The sequence below is a fragment of the Linepithema humile genome, chromosome 3, assembly GCF_040581485.1.
Source record: "Linepithema humile isolate Giens D197 chromosome 3, Lhum_UNIL_v1.0, whole genome shotgun sequence".
In the NCBI taxonomy this organism is placed as follows: Eukaryota; Metazoa; Arthropoda; class Insecta; order Hymenoptera; family Formicidae; genus Linepithema; species Linepithema humile.
The window spans coordinates 3,282,494-3,305,692 of NC_090130.1; the positions used below are offsets into that span (position 1 = coordinate 3,282,494).

The 23,199-nt window shown below is 31.5% G+C and overlaps 3 protein-coding genes across 4 annotated transcripts in view; 2 read left to right on the plus strand and 1 right to left on the minus strand.

Moving 5' to 3' along the window:
- SMC5 (structural maintenance of chromosomes 5) overlaps window positions 1-5,763 on the plus strand; it is an 84,803-nt gene extending 79,040 nt beyond the window's left edge. The window contains exons 3-16 of the mRNA XM_067351349.1: window positions 1,091-1,368; window positions 1,501-1,831; window positions 1,916-2,254; window positions 2,367-2,495; window positions 2,588-2,795; window positions 2,873-3,004; window positions 3,105-3,629; window positions 3,715-3,844; window positions 3,912-4,158; window positions 4,256-4,663; window positions 4,761-4,988; window positions 5,063-5,242; window positions 5,335-5,430; window positions 5,494-5,763. Coding sequence (XP_067207450.1) covers window positions 1,313-1,368; window positions 1,501-1,831; window positions 1,916-2,254; window positions 2,367-2,495; window positions 2,588-2,795; window positions 2,873-3,004; window positions 3,105-3,629; window positions 3,715-3,844; window positions 3,912-4,158; window positions 4,256-4,663; window positions 4,761-4,988; window positions 5,063-5,242; window positions 5,335-5,430; window positions 5,494-5,628 — 3,144 coding nt within the window. The 5' untranslated portion in view covers window positions 1,091-1,312 and the 3' untranslated portion in view covers window positions 5,629-5,763. The remainder of the gene's footprint in view (window positions 1-1,090; window positions 1,369-1,500; window positions 1,832-1,915; window positions 2,255-2,366; window positions 2,496-2,587; window positions 2,796-2,872; window positions 3,005-3,104; window positions 3,630-3,714; window positions 3,845-3,911; window positions 4,159-4,255; window positions 4,664-4,760; window positions 4,989-5,062; window positions 5,243-5,334; window positions 5,431-5,493) is intronic.
- Window positions 5,764-5,878: 115 nt separating this feature from the next.
- LOC136998556 (small lysine-rich protein 1) lies at window positions 5,879-6,190 on the minus strand. Its single transcript, XM_067351390.1, has one exon. The coding sequence runs from the start codon at window positions 6,188-6,190 to the stop codon at window positions 5,915-5,917; it is 276 nt and encodes a 91-aa protein (XP_067207491.1). The 3' UTR covers window positions 5,879-5,914.
- A 1,407-nt stretch (window positions 6,191-7,597) lies between these two features.
- Hydr2 (abhydrolase domain-containing protein 2) lies at window positions 7,598-22,457 on the plus strand. Of its 2 annotated transcripts, none has more exons than XM_012374522.2 (9): window positions 7,598-7,800; window positions 9,061-9,290; window positions 9,404-9,577; window positions 17,014-17,186; window positions 17,347-17,514; window positions 17,992-18,178; window positions 18,249-18,447; window positions 18,521-18,671; window positions 18,750-22,457. In XM_012374522.2, exons 3-9 carry the CDS (start codon window positions 9,423-9,425, stop codon window positions 18,917-18,919), a joined length of 1,203 nt encoding a protein of 400 aa, XP_012229945.1. In that variant the 5' UTR covers window positions 7,598-7,800; window positions 9,061-9,290; window positions 9,404-9,422; the 3' UTR covers window positions 18,920-22,457. The 2 variants fall into 2 exon arrangements, with proteins under 2 accessions (XP_012229945.1, XP_012229944.1); XM_012374521.2 differs by having other exon boundaries at window positions 9,061-9,187.
- Window positions 22,458-23,199: the final 742 nt, after the last annotated feature.

Sequence of the window (23,199 nt, forward strand, 5' to 3'; positions counted from 1 at the left end):
GTTTTTACTAAAACAAGGCAAGGTGAAACAACGGTTTTTTATCGGCAATTAAAATTTCTTTAATTTTTTTTAAGATTTTTGAAAATTTTGTGTCTGTTCTAAACATCTGCAACAGTTATAACAATTTCTATGTAGAAAATTAAAAAATTTGTTAAGAAATGTTATCTATATATATTTTATACTGAAAATGCTTGAGAAAAATTAATATAACAAAAATTAATTAAAACAGTAGAAAATTGCAAAATCCTTTCTAAGACATCATTGTAATTATTTGATATCTCAAAATACAGTTAAAATCAAAGATCAATAACTTAGTGATTTTCTCGAGCAGAATTTTCTGCACAATAGCGTTTTCGACTAACAATAAGACGCATCGTGCCAGTGTCTAGAAACTTTAAACTAGTGACTGATCAGTCAGATGTGTATATAGTAATTCGTTACATGCGCATTGAGCTTCGTAGATAGCTTTGCAGGTTTCTAGAATTATGACTCCCAAAGCGTGATAATCGTAGTAATTTTCATATCTTCCAAATTTCTTCCTGTGGCTAAAAATCTTAAAATCGCAATTAATCTTTCTTCGGCACTAATAGCACTTTTTATTCTCGTGTTTTGTTTCGTAATTAACGGTTCTACTAAGTTTAGTAAAAATTGGAAAGATTCATCATTTACGTGTAAATAATTTTTCAAATTGTAATTGCTTGAAATTCTAAACTCCCTTATTAGTATCATGTGTGACAAAGTATTTTTTTCGCAACCAATTTTCAATCCAAAAAGCCCTCTTTTTCTTTTTTATTTCTAGAATTATCAACAGCAAGTATTTTTTTTTACGATAGGCCCATTGCTCGAAACATTTACATACAATTTTCGTGCAGTGAATTTAGAGGCCGAGATTCGCGATTGAATATTGAAATAAATGCTGTATATATAGCGAATGCGTGGCGCGCTTGTGTGGTCTAATAATCCTAAAATACTTAAACTAAAAATGGAAAACTATTAATAACGTTGAATGTACATGCTTTTTAAAGTAAAAAAAAATACTAACTAAACGGTGCAGAAGTATAATTGAAATAAATTGTTTTGTTTTGTGCAGGCTGCTACCAGATGTCGCTTTCAATCTGTTTGGTGCACAGCTGATGCAAGGCGTTATTTGGCGGTATCGCGTGGTATCTTGTAAACGTGAAATGAATAACAGAAAAAATTTGTCATCTACCTTCTATCATTGGATAACACATTCATTGCTATTGGCGAGCTTCCTTTATTACGTTCCGTAGTATTCACATTTTTTGATGCAAGGATATCAAGATAACCTAAAATGGAAGACAATATTGATAAAGGACTTATTACTCGAATAAATTTGGAAAATTTTATGTAAGTGATAAATATATATTAATTTTTGTTCTATATTGTTGCATTAATATTTTATTCTAAATATTATCTACGTTAATTCTATCGTGTAATTTGAAATTTGCTATATGCTTTCAATGTTTCTCAATTTTGCAGCACTTATGACAAAATTACAGTGAATCCTACCAGATACCTCAATGTTATTGTTGGACCTAACGGTTCTGGCAAGTCCACTATTGTGGCTGCTATAGTTCTTGGTTTAGGTGGCAAACCTAATATTATTGGACGAGCGCTTCATATTGGAGAATATGTGAAGTATGGACATGAATCTGCAAAAATAGAAATTCACTTGAAAAATGGAAACAAAAAACAGGATATTGTGATCACCAGAATATTTACCAATCAGGGAAAATCTACCTGGATGATCAATGGTACTCCGTCAAATGTAAAAGCTGTACAGGAATTTACAAGCAGCCTTAATATTCAGGTATATATATATATTTCTTTTTCTTTTTTTTTTGCACAGTTTTTTATATAAAATATATGTCTATTAATTGTTGCTTTTTTGTAGGTTGATAATCTTTGCCAGTTTTTACCACAAGACAAAGTACAAGATTTTTCTAAAATGGATTCTCAAGCTTTATTAGAGAATACAGAAAGATCTGTTGGAGATCCAAAGATCCTTGAATATCATCAAAAGTTAAAGGAAGAGAGGACCAACTTCAAGCAATTGGAAGTTGATGTAGCACATAAAAAACGATTACTAGAATCTAATACTCAGAGACGAGATGGATTACAACAAACTGTTAGTACAATAAAAGAAAGAAAATTGATTAAAAAAAAGATTATAACATTAAAACAAAAAAAAGCATGGATGCTGTATGATCAAACACGCCGAAGATTACTGGAGGTACATAAAAGATTAATTTTATATATTATTAAATATTTTTATTATTATTTTATCAGTACAAGACATGTGATTGTTACTTTTCTTATTATGGAAATCTTTCTGTTTATAACAGGTTAAAACATTCAGAGATGCAGCTGCAAGAAAAATGCAGTCAATAGATAACGAATTAAAACCAGTAAAAAAAAAGGTTGAAGAAATGAAATCTGATATGACAAAGTTGAAAAATACATTAAATAGTCACGTAAGTATGACACAGAAAATAAAGCTACTACTCAAAAGGTTATTTGATAATTCAATTATATTAATTATAAAAAATGTTTTGTATTTTTTCAGAACAACAAAGTTAAGGAGAAGAATGCGAAATCGAGAAGCATTATGGATGAGATTCTTGGTTGTGATAATAAAATAAAAGAAGCTGAGAGTACATGTTTACGCAGAATCCATACAGAAGAAAATCGAGATCGAGATATACATTTAGCACAACAACAGAAATCTAAACTTGAGAATGATTTTTCTCTCATGATTAATGAAATTGGATCAGGTTTGTAATTTGTGATTTAATTATCATAATAATAATTATTGATTAAATATTTATTTTGCAATATATTTATGTTTCAGAGGAAACTTTAACGAAACAACTGGAGAATACAGCGACCAATATGGAAAAACATAGGAAAATAATCAATAAGCTTTCCGCTGAAAATATTTCATTAAAGAATGAAGATGAAAATATCGATCGTAAAGTTAGAAGTATGTGCTTACATAGAAAATCATTATATTATGTGATTTTTAATTTGTTTTATTTTTATTTGTTCATTATTGAATTAACTAATTGAAATTACAATTTCAGCGTTACAAGCAGAACGTCAGATGCTCAATATTGATGTAAAGCGTTTAGAACTTTTAAAACAAAAAAGTATAGACGCGTACAAAGGTGTGGTCTGGTTGAGACAAAATACTGATAAATTTCAAGCAAAAGTGCATGAGCCTATGTTGCTCAATATTAACGTAATAGAGGCTTCATACGCTAAGTATTTAGAAAATATAATACCGATGCGGGATTTAATTGCGTTTACATGTGAGGATAAGCGCGATATGAAACTTCTACTCATGTACTTGAGAGACCAACAGAAACTGCAAGTCAACGTAGTTCATTCTGATCCTATGAAAAAAGTCTCTATGCAGCCAAATATACCGATAGATAATCTTAAAAAATTCGGCTTTAAATATTATTTAGTGTCGCTTATTGAAGCACCACCCACGATAACAAAATATCTGGTCTCTATGTATCAGTTGCACAATATTCCTGTTGGGACCAATGAAGTTGAGAATAATACAGAACATATACCTCAAAGCTTGAGCTGTTACTTTAGTCGTAAGTATATTTTTTAAATTAATATCAGCTTTCGCAAATACGCTTTCCTATAGACTTAACGGCGCTAATGGAATTTTCTTTGCAGCAAACAATGTTTATGCTGTGAGTATATCCAAGTACACGCATGTTATATCAACCAGGATGTCACGGATCACCGGAAACAACATGCTATCAATTGTTTTAGATCAAAACAATCTGCAAAAACTTGAAGAACGGTATGTTAATTGAATCAAAAGGAAATATAACAGTAAATTAAAATAATAAGAAATGTATTTATTTCAGATTACAGAATTTGCATGAAAAAAAGAGCCAAATCTTGAGTGATATAAAAGAGAAGGAATGTACAATAAGCGAGGAAACTGAAAAATTAGATGGTTGTCGGTCTGACAGGAATAAACATCAACAAAATATTCAGCACATTCAAGCATTGCAAGGTAGAATACGTATAACTACGAATAAAATTAAGCAGATGGAAAAGGAGCGGACGAGTATTGATGATATAAATGCAGCATGCACTAAAGATATTAAGGTATTCTTTAATGATATAACACATATTTTTAAAATTTACATTTTACAGAATCTGCATATATATATTTAATAACTTTCTTCTCTCTCTCTCTCTATAGGATATTATAAAAAACCAACTACAAATGTATAAAGAATATAACGCAGTGTTAAAGAAATATTTTAATTGTGTCACGCAAAATGAAGAAGTCAAATTTGCATTAACATTATTAGAACAAACTTTAATGAAGAAAGAAAGTGATGTTGCGGAACTCAAAGATAAGCACGACGCCGCAGAATGGGAATTTAAACGATATAATGACGAATTCCAACCCTTAACTAAGGAAGCTCTAAGACTGTATAATGAAGCATTGCAAAGTACAAATAATATTGATCCACAAAATAATGCGTTTAAGCCTTTCAATAAGGCGTTTGAAAAATTACCGGCTACTATAGCCGAAATAAATAACGAATTAAATGTTTCTCAAGCAAAAGTTTTTTGCATGGCAAAAAATGTAGATGCTGAAAATGTAAGTACGATGTAATGAAGGCCATAATTATTTAAGTATATAAATTATTAATATAAGAATGATAATTTAATATTCTTTTTTTTTTTTGTATTTCTAGGTGTTACGTGAATACGAGGATGTACAAAATAACATTAAAGCTTTAAAAAAATATATAGAAGAAAAGACTGTCGAATTAGAGAAAATATCAAAAGAGATTGAGGAATTAAAAAAGAAGTGGTTACAACCATTAGAGGAGCTGGTTGAAAAGATAAATGCAAACTTCAGTGCTTATTTTGCCGCGATGGACTGTGCTGGTGAAGTCACGCTTTCGCACGGTGAAAATCCCGTAAGTATACATATGCAATATAAATGCGAAACAAACATTCTTTCATTGTTCTTAATAACCAAATATATTTTTAGATGGATTTTGATCAATATGGTCTTAAAATCAGGGTGAAGTTTCGAGACACGGACGAATTACAAGAATTAACGAGACATTTCCAGAGTGGTGGTGAAAGAACTGTAACTACTGCCATATATATGATCGCGTTGCAGGAATTATCGCGCGTACCATTCCGCTGTGTGGATGAAATTAATCAAGTTTGTACACTTTTCTGATATCAACTATGATATATACGTAATTTATTATAGTTTATTTGTTTTTACAATTTAAATATTTTTTAATTTGCTAGGGCATGGATGCGGTAAACGAAAGACGGGTCTTCAATTTGCTTGTGAAAATGACAGGAAGACCAGGCAGTTCCCAATATTTTTTGCTGACACCAAAGGTAAGCATAATAATGACTCTCTGTTGTACGATATAATTTTCGCTAATCGTGTTGTTTTTACAGCTTCTGTCTGAACTAACATATGCTAAGACAGTCACAGTGCACAACGTTTTTAATGGACCAGATGCGAATGATGAAGAATTTGAATTTGATATGGAAGTTTATTGCAACAATCTCCTATCGAATTCTATTGAATAAGAAGAAAGAATTACTAAAGTATAATATTTTGTTTCTTAAAATATATTTTTAGTATTATGTATGCAGTGAATGCACTATAGCCTGTAAGTATTTTAGTTCTTAGTATAATAGTATAATAAACAATATTTTTTAATATTTTTTTATTCCAATTAACATTACATCTTGTGTTAATTTTAAAATTAAAAACGTTATGATAGATTATTTTGTTAAACTGATACTTATATCACACAAAATTGATTGTGATATTGAATTTATTTTTTTTTTTATTAAAACACATTTTGTATGACTATTTCTTCTTTTTTCCTTTTTTCTTTTTCTGAGCTTCTGGCCACGGAAATCCTCGACATTTTAATACGTCCATGATGTTATGGCACGTATAATAAGCGTTCTCCATTACTTCCTCGTTAAAAATGTCCATAGTAAATCGCGCCTTCCCACCGCTCCTTCTAGATTTTTTTGATCCTTTATTCTTGCCGCCATTGCCTCCTTTAGCGCTTTTTTCATTATTTTTTCCATTAGTCTTCGCCCCGGCTTTCTTTTTACCTTTGCCACGCGTTGCCATTGTTAATGATTATTGGATTAATACCTTGAAACAAATAATTTTAAACATTGCTATTGTTTATTATATTTTTTATGATACTGCTAGTTTTAATTACCGATATTCAAATTTGCTTAACTAATTTTATTATAGTTATTACATTTTTGTCACACTCTTGTGGTGGAAAGTAAGACTTAGTAAGACTTATACTGGAATAAATAACTCACGTTGCTATGTCAACTTGTGTAACAATCGACCGGCATGAAAATTACATGGAACATAACACTTTCCGCGTCATTAATTTAATGTAACAGTTTGTGGGATATTGCAAAATTATTATTTGGAAAAGTTTCAAAAACAGATCTTTGATAATATAAAAATATTGTTTATCAAAAAATATTAGTTTATCTTAACAGACTTAATTCAATATCACAAATGTCGCATATCTAAAAATAAAAAATGAAAACTTGTGTAAATTTTAGATAAGAAGCTGGATGTTTGTAAGACATTTTATGCTGCATAAAATTCGAATTGATATATTTAATTAATATGTATAATTTTTATTATGAAAAGGATAACTTACATAAATCTTCAAAATTTTCTTTAACGTGATACTTTTTTAGCTATATTATTGCTTCACGGACATTTGGTGAATTCAATTTTTAAAATGTAAATTATAGAGAGACATTACTTTTAATGTAGAATAGTTTTTATGCATAAAAGATAGATATTTTAAATACAATTTTGCCGTAGAACAGATTGAGAAATTTACGATTCATAGGATATTTGAAACAAAATTTTATTTAAATATTCATTGGACACTGAGCGATGGAGGAAAAAGGAAAAGATTTAAATATTGATAAGCATTATGTTTCCATCACACGTCGAGTGTCATGGATCACAGCCTTGACCTTGTGCTAATGGTTATAGCTGATTGTAAATCTCTAAAATGAAAATTTGAGGTCAGTATTTGTACTTGTATTTGTACGTGACTCATTTTCTAAAGTATCTTTTATCTCGATAATTTAAATAGATTCATAATTCATAATAGAGACATAATTCAAATAATTCATATGCATATATGTACATTTTTTTTCTCAATCTTACAAATTATAACCCGAATATATTATTAAATTTGCTTTCACAAATAAGATTAAACTTTAAAATTAAATGTCTATTCAGAAGACTGAATGATTTATTTACAAGTTATTTATATAAACTTAAAGAGCGTAGTGAGCTTAAAGAATTATAATCTGCAAAAATGATAATGTTCTAATAAAAAAACGATGCATCATGCGTCGATTGAAGAAAAGTGACGATAATATATAAATTTTATTGATATAATAAATACAAAAATAAGAATTAAATATATCGATGGAAGTAGTCGTTACACTTCTCAACCCTCAGTTTCGTAGGGGAAAAACGGGGGAGTCCGCGCCGTTCTAGCGGGGCGTATTTATCGCAGACGCGCATAGATGTCAGTCGTTCGGCGAATTGCAACGCGTACGGACGTGTATGAATTTCACACAGGCGTGCTGCTTCGTTCGGTGAAGTACCGGCGAGTTGACCGAGCCGGTTGTAAAGAATCTCTAACACGAAGTCGTCGCCCCGCCCGCCGGTTGGAACATCATCCGGTGAGCAAGAATAATGTAAAAACGAATACCACAGATTTGATTCATCGTTTCCCGTCGAGCATTGCCATTTCGTCGATAATTCGGCACAAGAGGGCTGAAATAAGATGGGATTGAGTTGTATTTCGGAGTTTAAGCAACGCCGGGATGACTGCACGAGTGCCTTTGTCTGCGATTTCTATATAATTATAAGTACATCTTAACGTTGCCATTGAGATATACTTGATAAAATAATTTTGCTTTATATATCTGTTTAGCTTCCCTAGATGTTAATTGAGATCTTAGAAAAAAATTCGTTTACTATTATTAATATGTATATAATTAGCTATTTGCATTATTCTTTCTTTGTAATAATGTTGAAGCTAAGATTGTCTGGAAAAATTAATCAGCAATTTTTTTTTAACTAAGGAATTATGTTAATTTGGAAGGATTAATTAGTCGCGATTAGCATTATTTTATCTTTCTTTTTAATACAGACTCTAAAGGATAAATAATTTTTTGTAAAGTCATCTAAGTTCAGTGATTAACATAAAATAATTATTAAGACGCAACAAAATGTATGCAGATTCGATGAAGGAAATTCAAATGTAAATTTTTATATTGTCATTGCTTTTATGACATTAGGTAACAAGTTGTGTCTAAGTCGTATTTAAAATATAATATAATAATTAAAATATATAATGCGTCATCTCAGCTTTTGTTACTCCGAAATGTTAAGAATTATGTGGACTTGATTCGTTTAATTAATACATCGATAATGCTAATTCTGAAAATCTCAACACTCAAACTATCTACGTATACTTGCAAACAGCTTATTATAAACGCAGATTTTTTATAAAAATTATAAAAATAGCGATCGATCAAAAAAATTTATCAGCGAGTTTATTCACAATATTCGCAATTATCGATCTTTCACCTTATCGATATTCACAGCTACTCTAGCAATATTTTACAAATAAAATAGTGTTGACTGGGAATGCAAAACGATGTAACGCACACACACACACACACACACACACATACACACAGTCAATCAGAATCGTACCATCTGCTGCAGTACAATCTCGTTCATTATTATCACAATTATCTCATTCATAATTACAATGTATTTTGCCTTATTCGAAACGTATTTATTCAGCTGATTCACACATCTGTAACGCATGACGTTTACGTCATTCTGCATTTCCAGTACTTGTCATATTTCTGTTATCTGTCAGCCGAATTCGTGTTTCAAATCTTAATCAGCGTTCTTTCTATTCACAGGTCACGAAGCCTCAACTGTATGAATCAGATTCATTCACGGCCGTCGCAGCCTTCTTACTCATAACCTGTTATCATATTACGTATTCTACGAAGAAAGTTAACTAAGTTCTTCCTGAAAAAGAGAACGGTAAAAAAAACATGTTATGTTTACATAAATGTTCAAAGATAGCAATATTGCTAAAAAAACATACAAGTTATTATAGACCCTTAGTGATGTATTTATATAAAAGGTAATTTAAAGAGACATTTAAAATAGTTTTTTAATACAAAAATAAATCCAGTAATATAAAAAGGCTGGAGAAAGGGTACAGAGAATGGGTAGAAAAAAAGATACTCCTTTCAGGACAACGACCTAAAGAAAGATGTCTACAGCATTGCTAGCCGTGTTTGCTGTCATCCTGTGCATCCTGTTCAGGATATTGAATGTGAATAGTGCTCCACAGAAGCCTCTCCTCGTTTGCAAAGATCAATCCTTTCTGTCAACAGTACTGAAAATCGCACCGGTTATCGCCGAACCGTAAGTCTTTTTCAAAATTAACTTTTCACATATTTTGAATTAAATTTATCATAAATTTTGCGACTCAAAAAGATTGTCAGCAGAGCAATTCGAGGGATAAAAATCCCATAAATTTCACAATTTATGGTGCCGGGAAGTGAGGTTAAGTCGATGCTAGAAGCTGGATTGTGCTCCAGTATAAGCTAGTGTGAAATTTATGTTGGTACCATAAAAATAATTATTTCACATTTGATGCCGTATCCAATGTGAATAGATAAGTGAAGGAAAGCAGTTCTTACTTTCCAACGTTACATATAACAAGCAAATTATACATATATAGTAGGAACAATATGCGTTGCACATTGTTGTTTTGTGGTTCGTTTACTTATATAATGTAGTAAAAAAATTAGAATAATGTAAAATTGAAAGTGAATTAATTTCCTTGGATATAAAATATATATGTTTTATATTATCATATATGAATATTACAGAAGATACATGTTTAATATTATAATATATGAAAATTGTGCTAATCATAATTTATGGTGAGAGATATTTATTATATTATTATTAGCATTATGTTATACATATATTACAGTTATTTGGACAATGAAGAAATTATCTGTCTATACATCATTACAATGATGTATAAAATATATAAAATATTAATATAAAGTTAGAGCTGCTTTTCATTTATATCGATTGTTCACTCCAGTTGTACTCGCATAAGGACAATGAATGTTCTCATGTGGGTATTACGCTTGTTCTTGAATGAGTATAATGGGTGTTTTCTTGCAAGTACTAGGAATGTTTGGGATAATGGATTGTTATAGGCTTTTGTTCGAGCTTGTTAGGAAATTCATGCGATAGTTCACAAACTGGCTTTGAAGTATAATAGTTATTACAGGCAATAACACAGTAGTCAGAGTATAGTGTGACAAAACATAATTTCCTGTAAATAATGATAACAAATATTATCATTATTTGAAACTTTGCGATTAACGCTTATCAGATAAATGTTGAGTAACAAAGTTTTTATTTTTAATTCCTGCAATGTCACTTAAATCATAAATTTCTTAAGCTACAAAGTTCATTAAATTATCTGAATTATTATACTGAATTATTGTTATCTGAATTATGTTTTGCCTCTTTTGAGTTGATTCAAACAGAAAAATACGGAGATAGTGCGTGCAGGAAATAAACAAGTAGAATTCGCTGATTAATCTATAATAGAAGTTGCGGAAAATTTCATATCAAAGTGCTTCTGATAAGAATGAAGAAAGCAAAATTTTATTTGTCAAAATATATATATAAACTCTTCCTTATTTGACTCATTTATATCTATTTATATATTCTTTATTTGCATATTATTTACGTATATTTTGACATTCAAGCACAGAATAACGAATTGTTAAAAATAATTCAACACCAAATATAGATAAGAAAACTAATTAATTATTCATGTGTTTGCAAAAACCATCCAAAAAAAATTTCAAAAAAAGAATTGCGCGGAATTGAAGAATACGAAGAATTTTAAGTAAAGAAAATAACAAAATGATAGATTCTTGAAGGAAACATCTGTTTACAGTCACATAGTTGTAAATTATGAGCAAAGATTTTTTATAGTAAAAGTTGGTATTCGATACTCATTCTAACGGGAAATTACAGTGTACTGTTGCGCCCGCTTAATTTACTCCGCGGGGAATGCCACGCAATCAACTCTTTGACTTCCGTCTTGGGAAAGAATGGCATCGAGAAAGCCACGCAAAAGAATGCAATACTTTCATCGATACGCATTTATAAAAAAAAATTATTTAAATTAATTATGATTCATCGATTATCATAAATTTTCTGCGTCACTCGCGCGTACGTATCGTAAATTTTTTTGTTAACCGCAAAAAAAAACGCAATCTGATTAGATAATATAAGTCGAACGACGATAAAATCAGATATTCTATTTTATGTGTTATACAACACGTCATTCTCGTTCATCTCATTCTTCTGTTATCCTGGATAACAGTGAACTTATGAGTCACGCTCGGCTTGAGTTACAAGCCGGCCGAGTTATCAGTAGGAAAATGCGAAAAAAAAACATTTTTATGCGCACGAATGAAATCTGCGTCGTGTTCCAGCATAGGTTTCGAAACATGCTGCGCATTTTCATGAAGTTTTACTGCATAGAAGGCTGCATGAAGTTACGACGATGAATAAAAAGCGCCGCGTTGCAAATATGCTCGCTTGAACGCAAGCCGCTGTTAAATATTAAAACATCGCAATTTTTATGATTTAAATTTATTTATTTATTGTTACGCAGTTTATATCGCTATTTTACACGCCTATATTTCTCTCGTACCAATGTTACCATGCGAAAGCGAAATAATCGCTTAGTACGATCATATAACGCTGATGTGGAAAAATCTCGATTGAAATAATAATAAGAACATTCCATTAAATAAGCTTATTTGTTAAGTGCGTGATTTCCTTCTTCTTTCGACCGCGTCGTGTGAAAGCGTGTAAGAAAGCGGAAATGTATAACAAGACTTCCGATTTTATCTCTTCTAAAAAAATTGGTAACAACATATGTGTATTTTATTACTTGGTTCTGTCTACACTTCCGCTTCTATCGTTCGATTTATAATCTATTATTATCTGAAGAATTGATTGCAAATATCGGCGCGTGACTTGTGCGCTGATTGTTGCTCGGGTACAATTTCGTTGAGTTCCAGACATTGCTGCAATAGAGCCTTACGTCACGCATCACGTTTCGGTTGTCGTGAATAAATATATTTTTGCGTGTCTCAGCAACGCGTACACACGTTGCGTACGCTAAAGTAGCATAGAACTGATCGGGATCGAAAACTGATCCCGGCGAAATTCCAACGGTTTCGATTCCGCTTACGCGATGAGTGATTGCTATCTGATCTGCGCGGTGAAGGGCTTCTCCCGCGGTTCATTGAGAAACCGCGAAGTTTCCCAGCAATCACCTGTTAGGTGCTGCTTTTACTTCCCGACAGTCGTTATTTCTCCTTTCGTTCGGCCGAGCGCGGCGGCGAATCGGGAATCTAGAAATTACAGATCTCAACGTGATCGTTGTGCCATCGTCGCGCTCTCGCGTACTCGTTTTTGCGTTACGGAAATCACATCTTCGTGCGAGCCAGCGGCACGAGAACGAGCCGGCGACCTCGCTCATTTTCCGACGCTTTCTTCTTTCTAATGACCGCACAATTCGCGATCGTCGCAACACATCGTTCCCATATCATTACGATTCGATGGATTTTTTCCTTGCGAGCGCACGTTTTTGCATTTCCGTGTTCAACGCGAAACGCTCGTCACGAGAAACGCGCTCTCTCTTATGCCATGCGTTTCCATATCTCACCGGATGACCTGTTTTTCAGCTCGTAGTTCTAGTTTTACGCGACAAAAAAGCTTAATCATAAATTGATTGATGGTGTCATGCACGTGTATCAGAGAGTTCAACGCTATTTTGAGATCGGATACGATTAATGCGGTCGAGAATCCCCCCCCCACATGCTGGAATCGTAAAAATGAGCACAAACATTGGTAAATCGGCTGGAACTACCACTTTTCGATGTTAGCAGTGTTATTATCTTGATGAGTGAATAAATTATAGGAAGTACTGTAATTTTACATGTAAAAATTTCCCTCAAGAGGTCACAACAGTATCGGAATATGCCGAGGAGATTGCGAGAAATTGCGCGTGAATAATTTATCTTATTTTTTTCACGAACGAGGCGGGAACCTCTCAATTAATTACACGTAAATTTGCTTTTTTCTTATCACATATCTCGTATAAATAAATGAATTATCTTATATAAATACAACCATTTTATAATACAAAATATATGTTTGCCGTTCCGTTGAACAGTCGACCAGCTGGCATTGGAATATTTTTTTTATTGCAAATCAACAGATTGATAATCATGTTTTTGCGATCGCTAATGCATATATTTACACACATACGTATATTATTGAAGAATAAATATTTTATCTCTTCGGTGATCGTTATAACGAATTGTTGGTATAAAAATGGCAATATACTGAATAATTGACTTCAAATTTGAGTAACTTATTTACATTGACACTGATGGAAAATTTGAGTACACTTGAATAAACGGCAAACAGCATTGTAACAATTGGTAAATATGGATTGCTTTCGCACACTCTGATCGATCGTACAAAGCCATGACCGTGACTCTAACGTGCGAATCCAACTACGACACGTGCAGCACGCAAACTCACTTATTCAGGAAATTATAGAAAAGGAAATTACGCTGAAAAAGAATTTTCTCCTTTAATTCACATTTAAAGCAAGTTGTTTTTGTTAGTATGAGATTATTTCTTTAAAAATGAAAATAGAATTGCACGAAATATTTAATATTTATAGTGACATGTGATTTATGATTCTTATATAACTTAGCACAGTTTTTTATAGCCATATTAATTTTTTGAATATTTTGCGTAAAAAGATGTATATTTATGAAGAATTTTATTTAAATATAGCGACATTTTTAATCAACATCAGCTTAATTTCTTCTCGTTTATTTCACCTGTATAAAAATTTATATGCAAAATATAGTGTGGTAACAATTGCAAAAGATATCATATTTCTCAAAAATATTCATGACATTAATCTGACATTTTGATGCAATTTATCTCTACAAGTTGTTTTATATCCAAGTTTTATATATCAAATTCCGCAGTCGAAAAGTTCTCGCGCGCATAAACCGAAAATCGCAACCATAAGTGAACGATAATAATGAAGAGCACTCTGCTTCTTCTCATCTTTGGCAGTAAGAAGCCGCCCGGTTTTATAGTTTTACCCTACTTTTCCCTAACGCGTTCAATTTGCGCGATGACTTCACGGCCGCGATGCGAATATTGTTGACACGTTTCTCTTTTCACTTTACACAATGTGTATTGATTGTGACTATATATATTTTTACGCAGACTCATTGAAGAAGAAAAGAATTTTATTTTGTCTCATGACTCGTAAGAGAGTCTAAAAAAGATCTTTTCTCCTCTCGTTTTGCGATCTAAGTGGAAGAAAAGCAGGTTGAGTAGAAAGCAGGATGGCAGAAATACAAACAGAAAAATTCATAGCTCACTAAACGAATTAAATTTAGCAATCTACGCTGTTTGTGGAAACACAGTATTAAGAATTATGTGTAGAGATTGAAAGATAACTACGCATGATAATCCAGCAAAAAGGCTTGAAAGTAACGTCAACTGAGCGTAATAAATGCAAAGAAAAAAAATTTAATAAAGATGATTTATAAATCAACTGTTGTGTACAATATAAAGAGTGCATTGTAATCGGTTGCAGGAAATTTGTATTGATTTTCATAATATAACATAAACTTTTTGTTAAATGTCTTGACGAATTTAAAAAATCTCATTTCTTACATACCGGAAAAAACAATTTTATAAGATAAAGATGTAATAAATATTTTCTGTACAGATGAAAAGCGAGTTATATTTTTCGAGTCGACTTTATTCCGGAGAATCGATACCGTGTTACCGTGCTCTATCGATCCACTGTCGCAACTTTGTACACTTCTGTCATTAAAATGCAACAGTCATGTATAATTGATGTAATTTCGTACATGCACTGTCGCGTTAATGGTCTCCGTAGTTCATTCTTTGGCAGTTCTACATAATTAGACAATAATTAGACAATAATTAGACAATATTGCAATTTTTGAAGAACAGCGAAAAAAAGTAACGAAACAGAAATGTTTCCGCTCTCAGCTTGAAAAAAATTGTACACTTCTCTTTAATGAGCCAAAGCAGTTGTCGTAAATTTTGAATGAACGACCTTCAAATAAATTTAATTATACAGCTATCTTGCTTGGCGATCGCTACTTGGAATGTAGTTTCTTTCGACCGAATGTAAATTTTCCTAACGACTTCACAAAAACTAACGTTTTCGCAAAAAATCGAGGAAGTTTATGTAATGTGAAATGGTTTTTCCATAGGTTTGTGTTTTACCTTCTAAAGGTGTTTCACTGAACAACTACAACTTCTTGTACATTCTTATAAAAGAGTTTAACAATGCGACTCTCCTTTTCACCCATTTGTGTTACACAAGTGAAATGCGTAGTATTGCATAGACTACATTTCCTTTCTCTCGAAAGAGAACTGTATAAAAAATGTAAAACAAGATCAAATGTAGCACAGAACAAAGTAGATTGTCGTGATTGCAAAAAATGATAATTTAAATGCTTATATTATTTAATTGTCGTATTATAAAATTGACATGCGCTAAAAATAAATCAATTTTGTAGCACGATACAAAATTTCGTATCATTAGCATACAAAGCGTGCTTTCTTCGAATATATCTTCAACGGTAAAGTGCAATAAAATCAATTTAATTGATATGAATTTGTCACAAATCTCTCACAAATCGTTTCGTCAATTATATCATAATGAAAAACTTCAAATTGTGATTGATTATACTTAAATAGCCATTCATAGATTTTCTTACACACGTCATTCACCATCCGACTGAGAGTTCATTGGCATATTCGAATACCGTTATAACATGTTAATTACAATGAAATATTGTCTCGAGAGAAATCTGTGCCTCAACAACTGCACAAAGTTTACTCATATTTTATGAAATACTCTGAAGAAAGTGCAAATACTAGATTTGTTTTAATCACTGTCATCGATCGTCATTCTATTAAGTGGGACATAGAATTCCGAGACACTTTCAAAAAGACTGCTGAAGGCTTGAAACATTCCAATTGCTTTTAACCTACTGTCATATTTTTCATGTTTTTAATAATTTGAACTTATTTCTCGTTACTTTCTCTGCAGCAGTATTAAAATTCAAGGAATATCGATTACGAAAAACCGACGTAAGCGCTATACATAATAGCTTTATAAAGTTAAAAGCTAGTTCTTATAATATAATTATCAGCGATATTTTCTTATAATTTAAGAACCTTCAATGTCCATTGCAAAAAAATAATGTAAGCAATACGTAAATTAATTTTATTCGATTAAAACAGCTAATTCTTGTAATCATTATCAGCGATATTTTCTTGAAATGTAAAGAATTGCAGTGTCGATAGTAAAATAACAACGTTAGCGATAATAGCTGTCTAAAATTAAAAGATAATTCTCATACTCTGACAATAATAATTGTCAGCGATATTTTCTTAAAATATAAGGACCTTTAACCGAAAAAAAACAACGTTAATGACATACAAAATAGCTTTATAAAATTAAAAGCTAGTACTTATAGTAATTATTAGTGATACTTCCTTAAAATTTAACAGGTTTTGATGTTGCAAAAAAATGACACATTAATGACATATAATATAGTCTTATACAGTGAAAATTTAGTTCTCGTATTATAGTAATTATAGGATAATTTTGTACGATTCATAAATAACGCAAACGAGTTATGAATATCCTTGGCCCATTTCAGATACAAGCCAACGAGGTTGTGGGGCTTCAGCGGACACGTACAAACTATTATTCACAGTGTTATAGGGCGTGTTCGGTGCCCTTGGCCCATTGGCGAACGGGTGTACATTGGTCTTCCGGATGAAACAACTCTTACATACGATCTCTATCAGCCGCTGACCAATGGACACGAAGGTATTTGCAGATTTAATTGCAAAAACCCTTCTAACCGAATTCGTTTACAATTATTTATTTTTCAAAGTGCTTTAAACGTATTTAATGAACATTTTTTTCAGGATAAAATAAAAATGTGGAAGCTAATAGTGCTTGGTATTGCAAACAATTACTGTTCCAGATGACATAACGATAGCTATTTGTCCCGGTATCGGCAACAGCTCGGAAAGCGTTTATATCAGGACCTTCGTACACTTCGTGCAATGTCATGGCTATCGGTGTGCGGTACTTAATCACGTCGGGGCCCTTTCCAGTGTCAAGATCACAGCACCGAGAATATTCTCTTATGGTATGTGTGACGATCGATAAAACTTGTCTAGCTACGATGAATTGATCGGGGAAAGTTGGCAAATAATAACAGTTCTTATACTGCGCAAAAGTGAATATCGTGAGAATGTTAAGCATGCTATAACAACGATCGAATTGCGTCGCAAACTTCTGAATTACGCTGATATGTGATTATGTATTTATAAATTAATGTAATTGACAAAATAATTTTTTAAATAGCTTGCTAGTATTGCCAATTTTATTTCTAATTATGTAGCAGTTATTTTTTTATTGACAAGGAAATTATACTTGATATATATTTATTACCGAAATTAATTAGCATTCACAATTACTAACAATTTCTACGACTTCTAAAGCAGAAAAATGAATAAAATGTATATTAATGTTACAATACACATTTTTATTCATTTTTGTATCTTAGAATCTTATATCAATATATTTGTTGAGATAAACTTCATAATATGCATTTTATAAACAGGACACACGGATGACTACAACACGATGTTACAAAATCTGATAGAGAAACATCCTAATACAAAAATAGTTTGTATTGGATATAGTTTAGGCGGTAATTTGGTAACAAAATACCTAGGAGAACGCGGTCCAAATAAATTGTCCAACATTATTGGAGGAATATCAATTTGCCAAGGATACAACGCTCTTGAGTAAGTAAACAGATTGTTTTTCTGATAATTAAAATAAAGAAAAAATATTAATTTGGGGTACATGTTTCAGAGGAACGAAAATTCTATTAAATTGGCAGAACTTTAGACGCTTCTACCTCTACGTAATGACAGAATCGATGAAGAATCTTATACTAAAACATAAAGGTATGCTTTTGTCCGAGGATGTGAAACAAAGATGTAATTTGAACGAGCGTGATATAATCTCCGCGGCAACGTTACCCGAATTGGATGAAGCGTACACGAGAAAGGTAAGTCGAACACCTTCAATATTTTCGTATAATCTAAGCAATGAATTTAATTTTTACAAATTATACCGTTCAGGTACACAACTTTAGATCTGTGCAAGAGATGTACAAGTGGAGTAGTTGTATTTTTTATCTAGACAATATTACAACGCCGATGGTATTCATCAATGCGTTAGACGATCCGGTCGTGCCGGAAGTATTATTAAATCCAATCAAAGAGCACGCGGGTAAGCATATCACCCATAAATGTGTAATATAAAGCGATATGACAAGCAAAAATGTACTTAATATTTTTGTTTTTTCAGCCAATCGTTTAAACACATTATATGTGGAGTTAGCGCACGGAGGTCATTTAGGTTTTTACGAGGGAGGTCTTTTGTACCCGAATCCTATAACATGGCTAGATCGAACTCTAGTGTCTCTCGTGGGATCTCTGACTCTAGCACACGCGGACAAGGCTCTCAAAGCCTCTTAACCGAATTTAGTTCGATCAATATATTCGTACTATCGGATATTACAACAGCAATATATCACACACACACTGTGATTGTACTGTGAGAACTAGCACTGCACTTGATCGACGTTCGAAACTAACCGCGATGGTTTACGATGGGAAACACTACGATATGAACAATTGAGAATTGAAACGGCAGATTGTAGTCTAGTGAAAAATATCCGGTATAAGCTTTAGTCATTTTATAAAACAGATGGATCCTAGCATCTTCTGTCACAAGTAATATACGGGACAAGTGATAAGCGCGACTGTAAAATAACAAACGTCTGTTTAGTGAAACTTTTGAAATTGGACATAGTTTTTGGAACGATCAATCAAATTGTGCAATTTATTATATTATATTTATTATTAAATTTAACGTAACCAAAATTAATCAAATTAATTTTTCGATGGAGAAAATAGAGATATGAATTTTTAATATTTTATGAAATAACTGACGCTTCTTTCTCAGGGATCTTCTATAGGAGGACGGTTTTGATGACCTTCAATGGTCGTTAATAGGTTACTAGAGATGCTCACGAGCTATTAATTATTATGATACACACTGAATGTGAATTTGATGCAATACAGAGTATCTTGTGTATTAAGGAACAACTTGTATTTATGTACAATATGTGTATTATTATAGTATAGATTGTATACATCGATTTAAAACGTATTTATAAATACAATTCTAAGGTTATTAACTTTCTTAATACGGAAAATTTGCCATTGTGCAACAACAACGTACGATTATTTATTAATTTGAAGTTGATAGTGATATTAGATTTGCGGGAAAATCTATTGAATCAAATTTAGTGTTCCAAATTATCATGTACATAAAGGTGTGCAAATGTATACTAAAAAATTTGTAAATAATACTTTTTTAATTAAGGTTACAGTAAATTTGCGTATCGTGGAATATGTAAATTTATTTGCGGATTGAATCAAAGATCTTAAAATAACTGAATTTGATATATTCGCATTCGATATTATGCCGCAATACATACATATATATATATATATATATATATATATATATATAACGTAATGCAGCCATATCAAGTGACATTTACAGAATATTATATTGCGCATAAAATTACTAATCAAAATCTTCTCCAATTATCCGAATTAATGTATTCGTACTATGAAGGATTCAATGATGGATATACAATATTTAATCTGTTATGTATCACACGATGAATCGAAAATATCTAGTTGTAAATTTGAATCCGATGATATGTAATGGATTAATGCTATTGATCAGATTGTACATTTATGTTATTTAAATTTAAATGTCGCACATTTATCGTCGCGATTAATAACGCCGAAAATTTCTTAATCCGTTTCGACGAATTTGTATTGATAACGCACGATGTGCAATATAATTTCTCACATTAGACAAATTTGTAGATTTATAAAATGTTACGTATCAAAGATCGCGTGATCTAACTATTTATTTATTACTGCAATGATGGTTTTGATGATGGTTTTTTAAACGGTACTATTGATAACGGCTATACGCTGCATGCTTAACTATGGAATAAAGTGGATTGCATTTTTATTACTTAAACTGTTTATATACCGTGAAAGAGTGATTAATACGTAATAGAGAGTTACAACTTTGTGAATTCAAAATAAAGACTTTCATGGCGATGTTTATGCCAGTATGTTTCGGTCTACAATAATGGAAACATTTATATCCAAAATAGCTAATAATATATTCAAATGGTTTCGCTTTCTAACCACGTGAAAGCGATTACTGCAAACAGGATCAATTTGTACGGTATCGATCAGTACGTGATATTTGTCGATCTTTTATTTGTATTCGCGATCGTAAAGAAATAGCGAGAGACAATAAGATGTATACGCGAATGAAATTGAAGAATAATGCTGTTGAAAAAATTGTTAAAATATTTTATACTTATTCTCTCTTTAAGTGTATAATATGTATTTATTTTTCTTTGTTATTATAAATTGAATTCGACCAGTTTTCTTTTTGTGTAAGCATTTTTTATTTTACTTTCAAAATGAGCTGATGATATCGACAATACACCAATTAATCAAGATACAAAATTAGCCACTTTGTATTACGACACATTGAATACAAAATTGCTGGCGCCTAAAAACACAAAAATGATGTAGATCTTAGTGTATCTAACAACAAAAATTAATTCGACAGAATTAATGAAACAAGTGGAAAGTACCTGTACTTATCGATATGTGCAATTGAAAGAATTAATGGAAAAAAGCAGTCGACAACAAATCCACGAATAATTTCATCGTTATATCTTTACAGCTGGACTGATAGATGTAATTTAAGATAATTGCATTGCTGTATTGTGAAGTTGAACGATTTCTGCGCTTCGACCAGTTTCTGTATGTTGATACAAATTGCATTTAGAAGTGACCAAACGTAGCAGTCCGGTAACTAATTGATGTAATATTCAATGAAGACACTTTTGTACAACAGAATATATATTCTGATTGTAATTATATGTGATTATATGATAAGACCTTTCTACATATATAATTGTACATGTGAAATCCGGGACAGAGCGAATATGGAGAAAGGATAATTAGTGCGAGATTTGAATTAGAGAGAGAGTATGATTTCTTCATTGAAATTACATTGAGAACATTTACAAACAGGTCATCATTGAAATTGTCATGCATGCGATTCTAATTAAACATAATAATCATCGGAGCAATGTGCGATTATAGACGTGTGAATCAATTGTTAATAAAATGTTAATGTGAATTAAATGTTAGTGTGTGCTAAACGGAACAGAAATTTTGTGTACGCAACTTGCAATTACGCAAGTGAAAAAACGTGACGGAACTGAATGCCTTAAATTAACGAGAAACATCGTTATGTCTTAGTTTTAATTTTTAAAGAAAGCTAATCTAGCAGAAGAAATTAATTGATGCGTGTTTTTTAACAAATTTTTTAACGGGTTTTATTAATAATGATATGCATTTCACGAGAGCATTTCAATTTGCATTTGTATGATGGAAATAATACCTATTGCAATTTGTATATAAAATTTTAACATTTTATTAATTAATACAGGGAAGAACGATATTTTTAAACACACATATATATACACCCCCCCCCCACACACACACACACACACACACTGCGTCGATAGATCGAGTTCGATCTGAGATCACATTTTTGCAATTTTGCGCGAAGATGTTTCTCTAAGGCTGCATTCAGGGAGAACGCTATCAGCGCTATTGTATCGTTTTATCTTTGTTTTACCTCCAATGAGCGATAAAGATAGAATCACAATAGCGCTGATAACGCGCTCCCCGAACGCAACTTAAGTCACGTCTAATATGTATGTAGCGTTAAGTATGTCAAAGACAAAGGTGGATAATTACGAGTGTAATGACTTTTGTACATGACGGAAGTCTCTCGTTCAAGATGCTACGCAAAGATGAATCTCATTAAGTTGCGTGTAAGAATGTAGACTATTTTGTATAATGATTCAATATATGTGTCGTGTGACGTGTCGATTATTTATGTTATTATTCCCTTTTGCGCATTTGTAAATAGATTCATCAGAATAATTTCTTATTAATTTCTTATGTGTTAATTGAAATGCCGTTTCCGTTTCGATTTAAAACAATCTATAGGTTCTCGAATTAGTAAAAAATATTTAAAAGAATTTAAAAAACGTTATTTAGAAAAAAAATAAATTTTGAAGAAAATCCATATTGAGAGAAATCATCATACTATTTTAAAGAGTCAAGGTCGATTATCGTATTGTTCTAAACAGATTGCTTGAACATACAGGCTGTTTCATAATGTCCGTGCCAACGCTCGTGTGCGGTGAACTGAATAGAAAAAAGTCCTTTGCCGTTTTGCAGTTTTCGTAATAATAATTGAGATATTAATTAAAAAGGATTGACGCATATCCTGATGAAATATTTTTCTGAAAATATAACGAAATTTTGCTGAAATGTATTTGGAAATTTCTCTCAATTGACCCCATTAATTAATTTCATAAATATTTTAGCAATTTTTCATTAAATTTTTCATTAAAAAGTAACAGTTTTTAGTTTAATTCAGTAAATTTCATAATATCTAATATTTCAAAACTCTTTTATTACTTTTCAGCAGTATATTTTAACTTTCCTTATATTTCATAGTATTACATTAAATTTTCATACGGAAAATTATGATTCATTTTGAAATATATTCAGTAATTTTTCAAAAACTTTCATTTTACTTTTCATTGATTTCATAGTACTTT

Coding starts and splice junctions, on each gene's coding strand:
- Hydr2 (XM_012374522.2), top strand. CDS start 9,423: ATGTCTACAGCATTGCTAGCCGTGTTTGCTGTCATCCTGTGCATCCTG. Junction 17,515..17,991: donor ACCGAGAATATTCTCTTATG/GTATGTGTGACG, acceptor TTTTATAAACAG/GACACACGGATGACTACAAC. Junction 18,672..18,749: donor TCCAATCAAAGAGCACGCGG/GTAAGCATATCA, acceptor TTGTTTTTTCAG/CCAATCGTTTAAACACATTA.
- LOC136998556 (XM_067351390.1), bottom strand. CDS start 6,190: ATGGCAACGCGTGGCAAAGGTAAAAAGAAAGCCGGGGCGAAGACTAAT.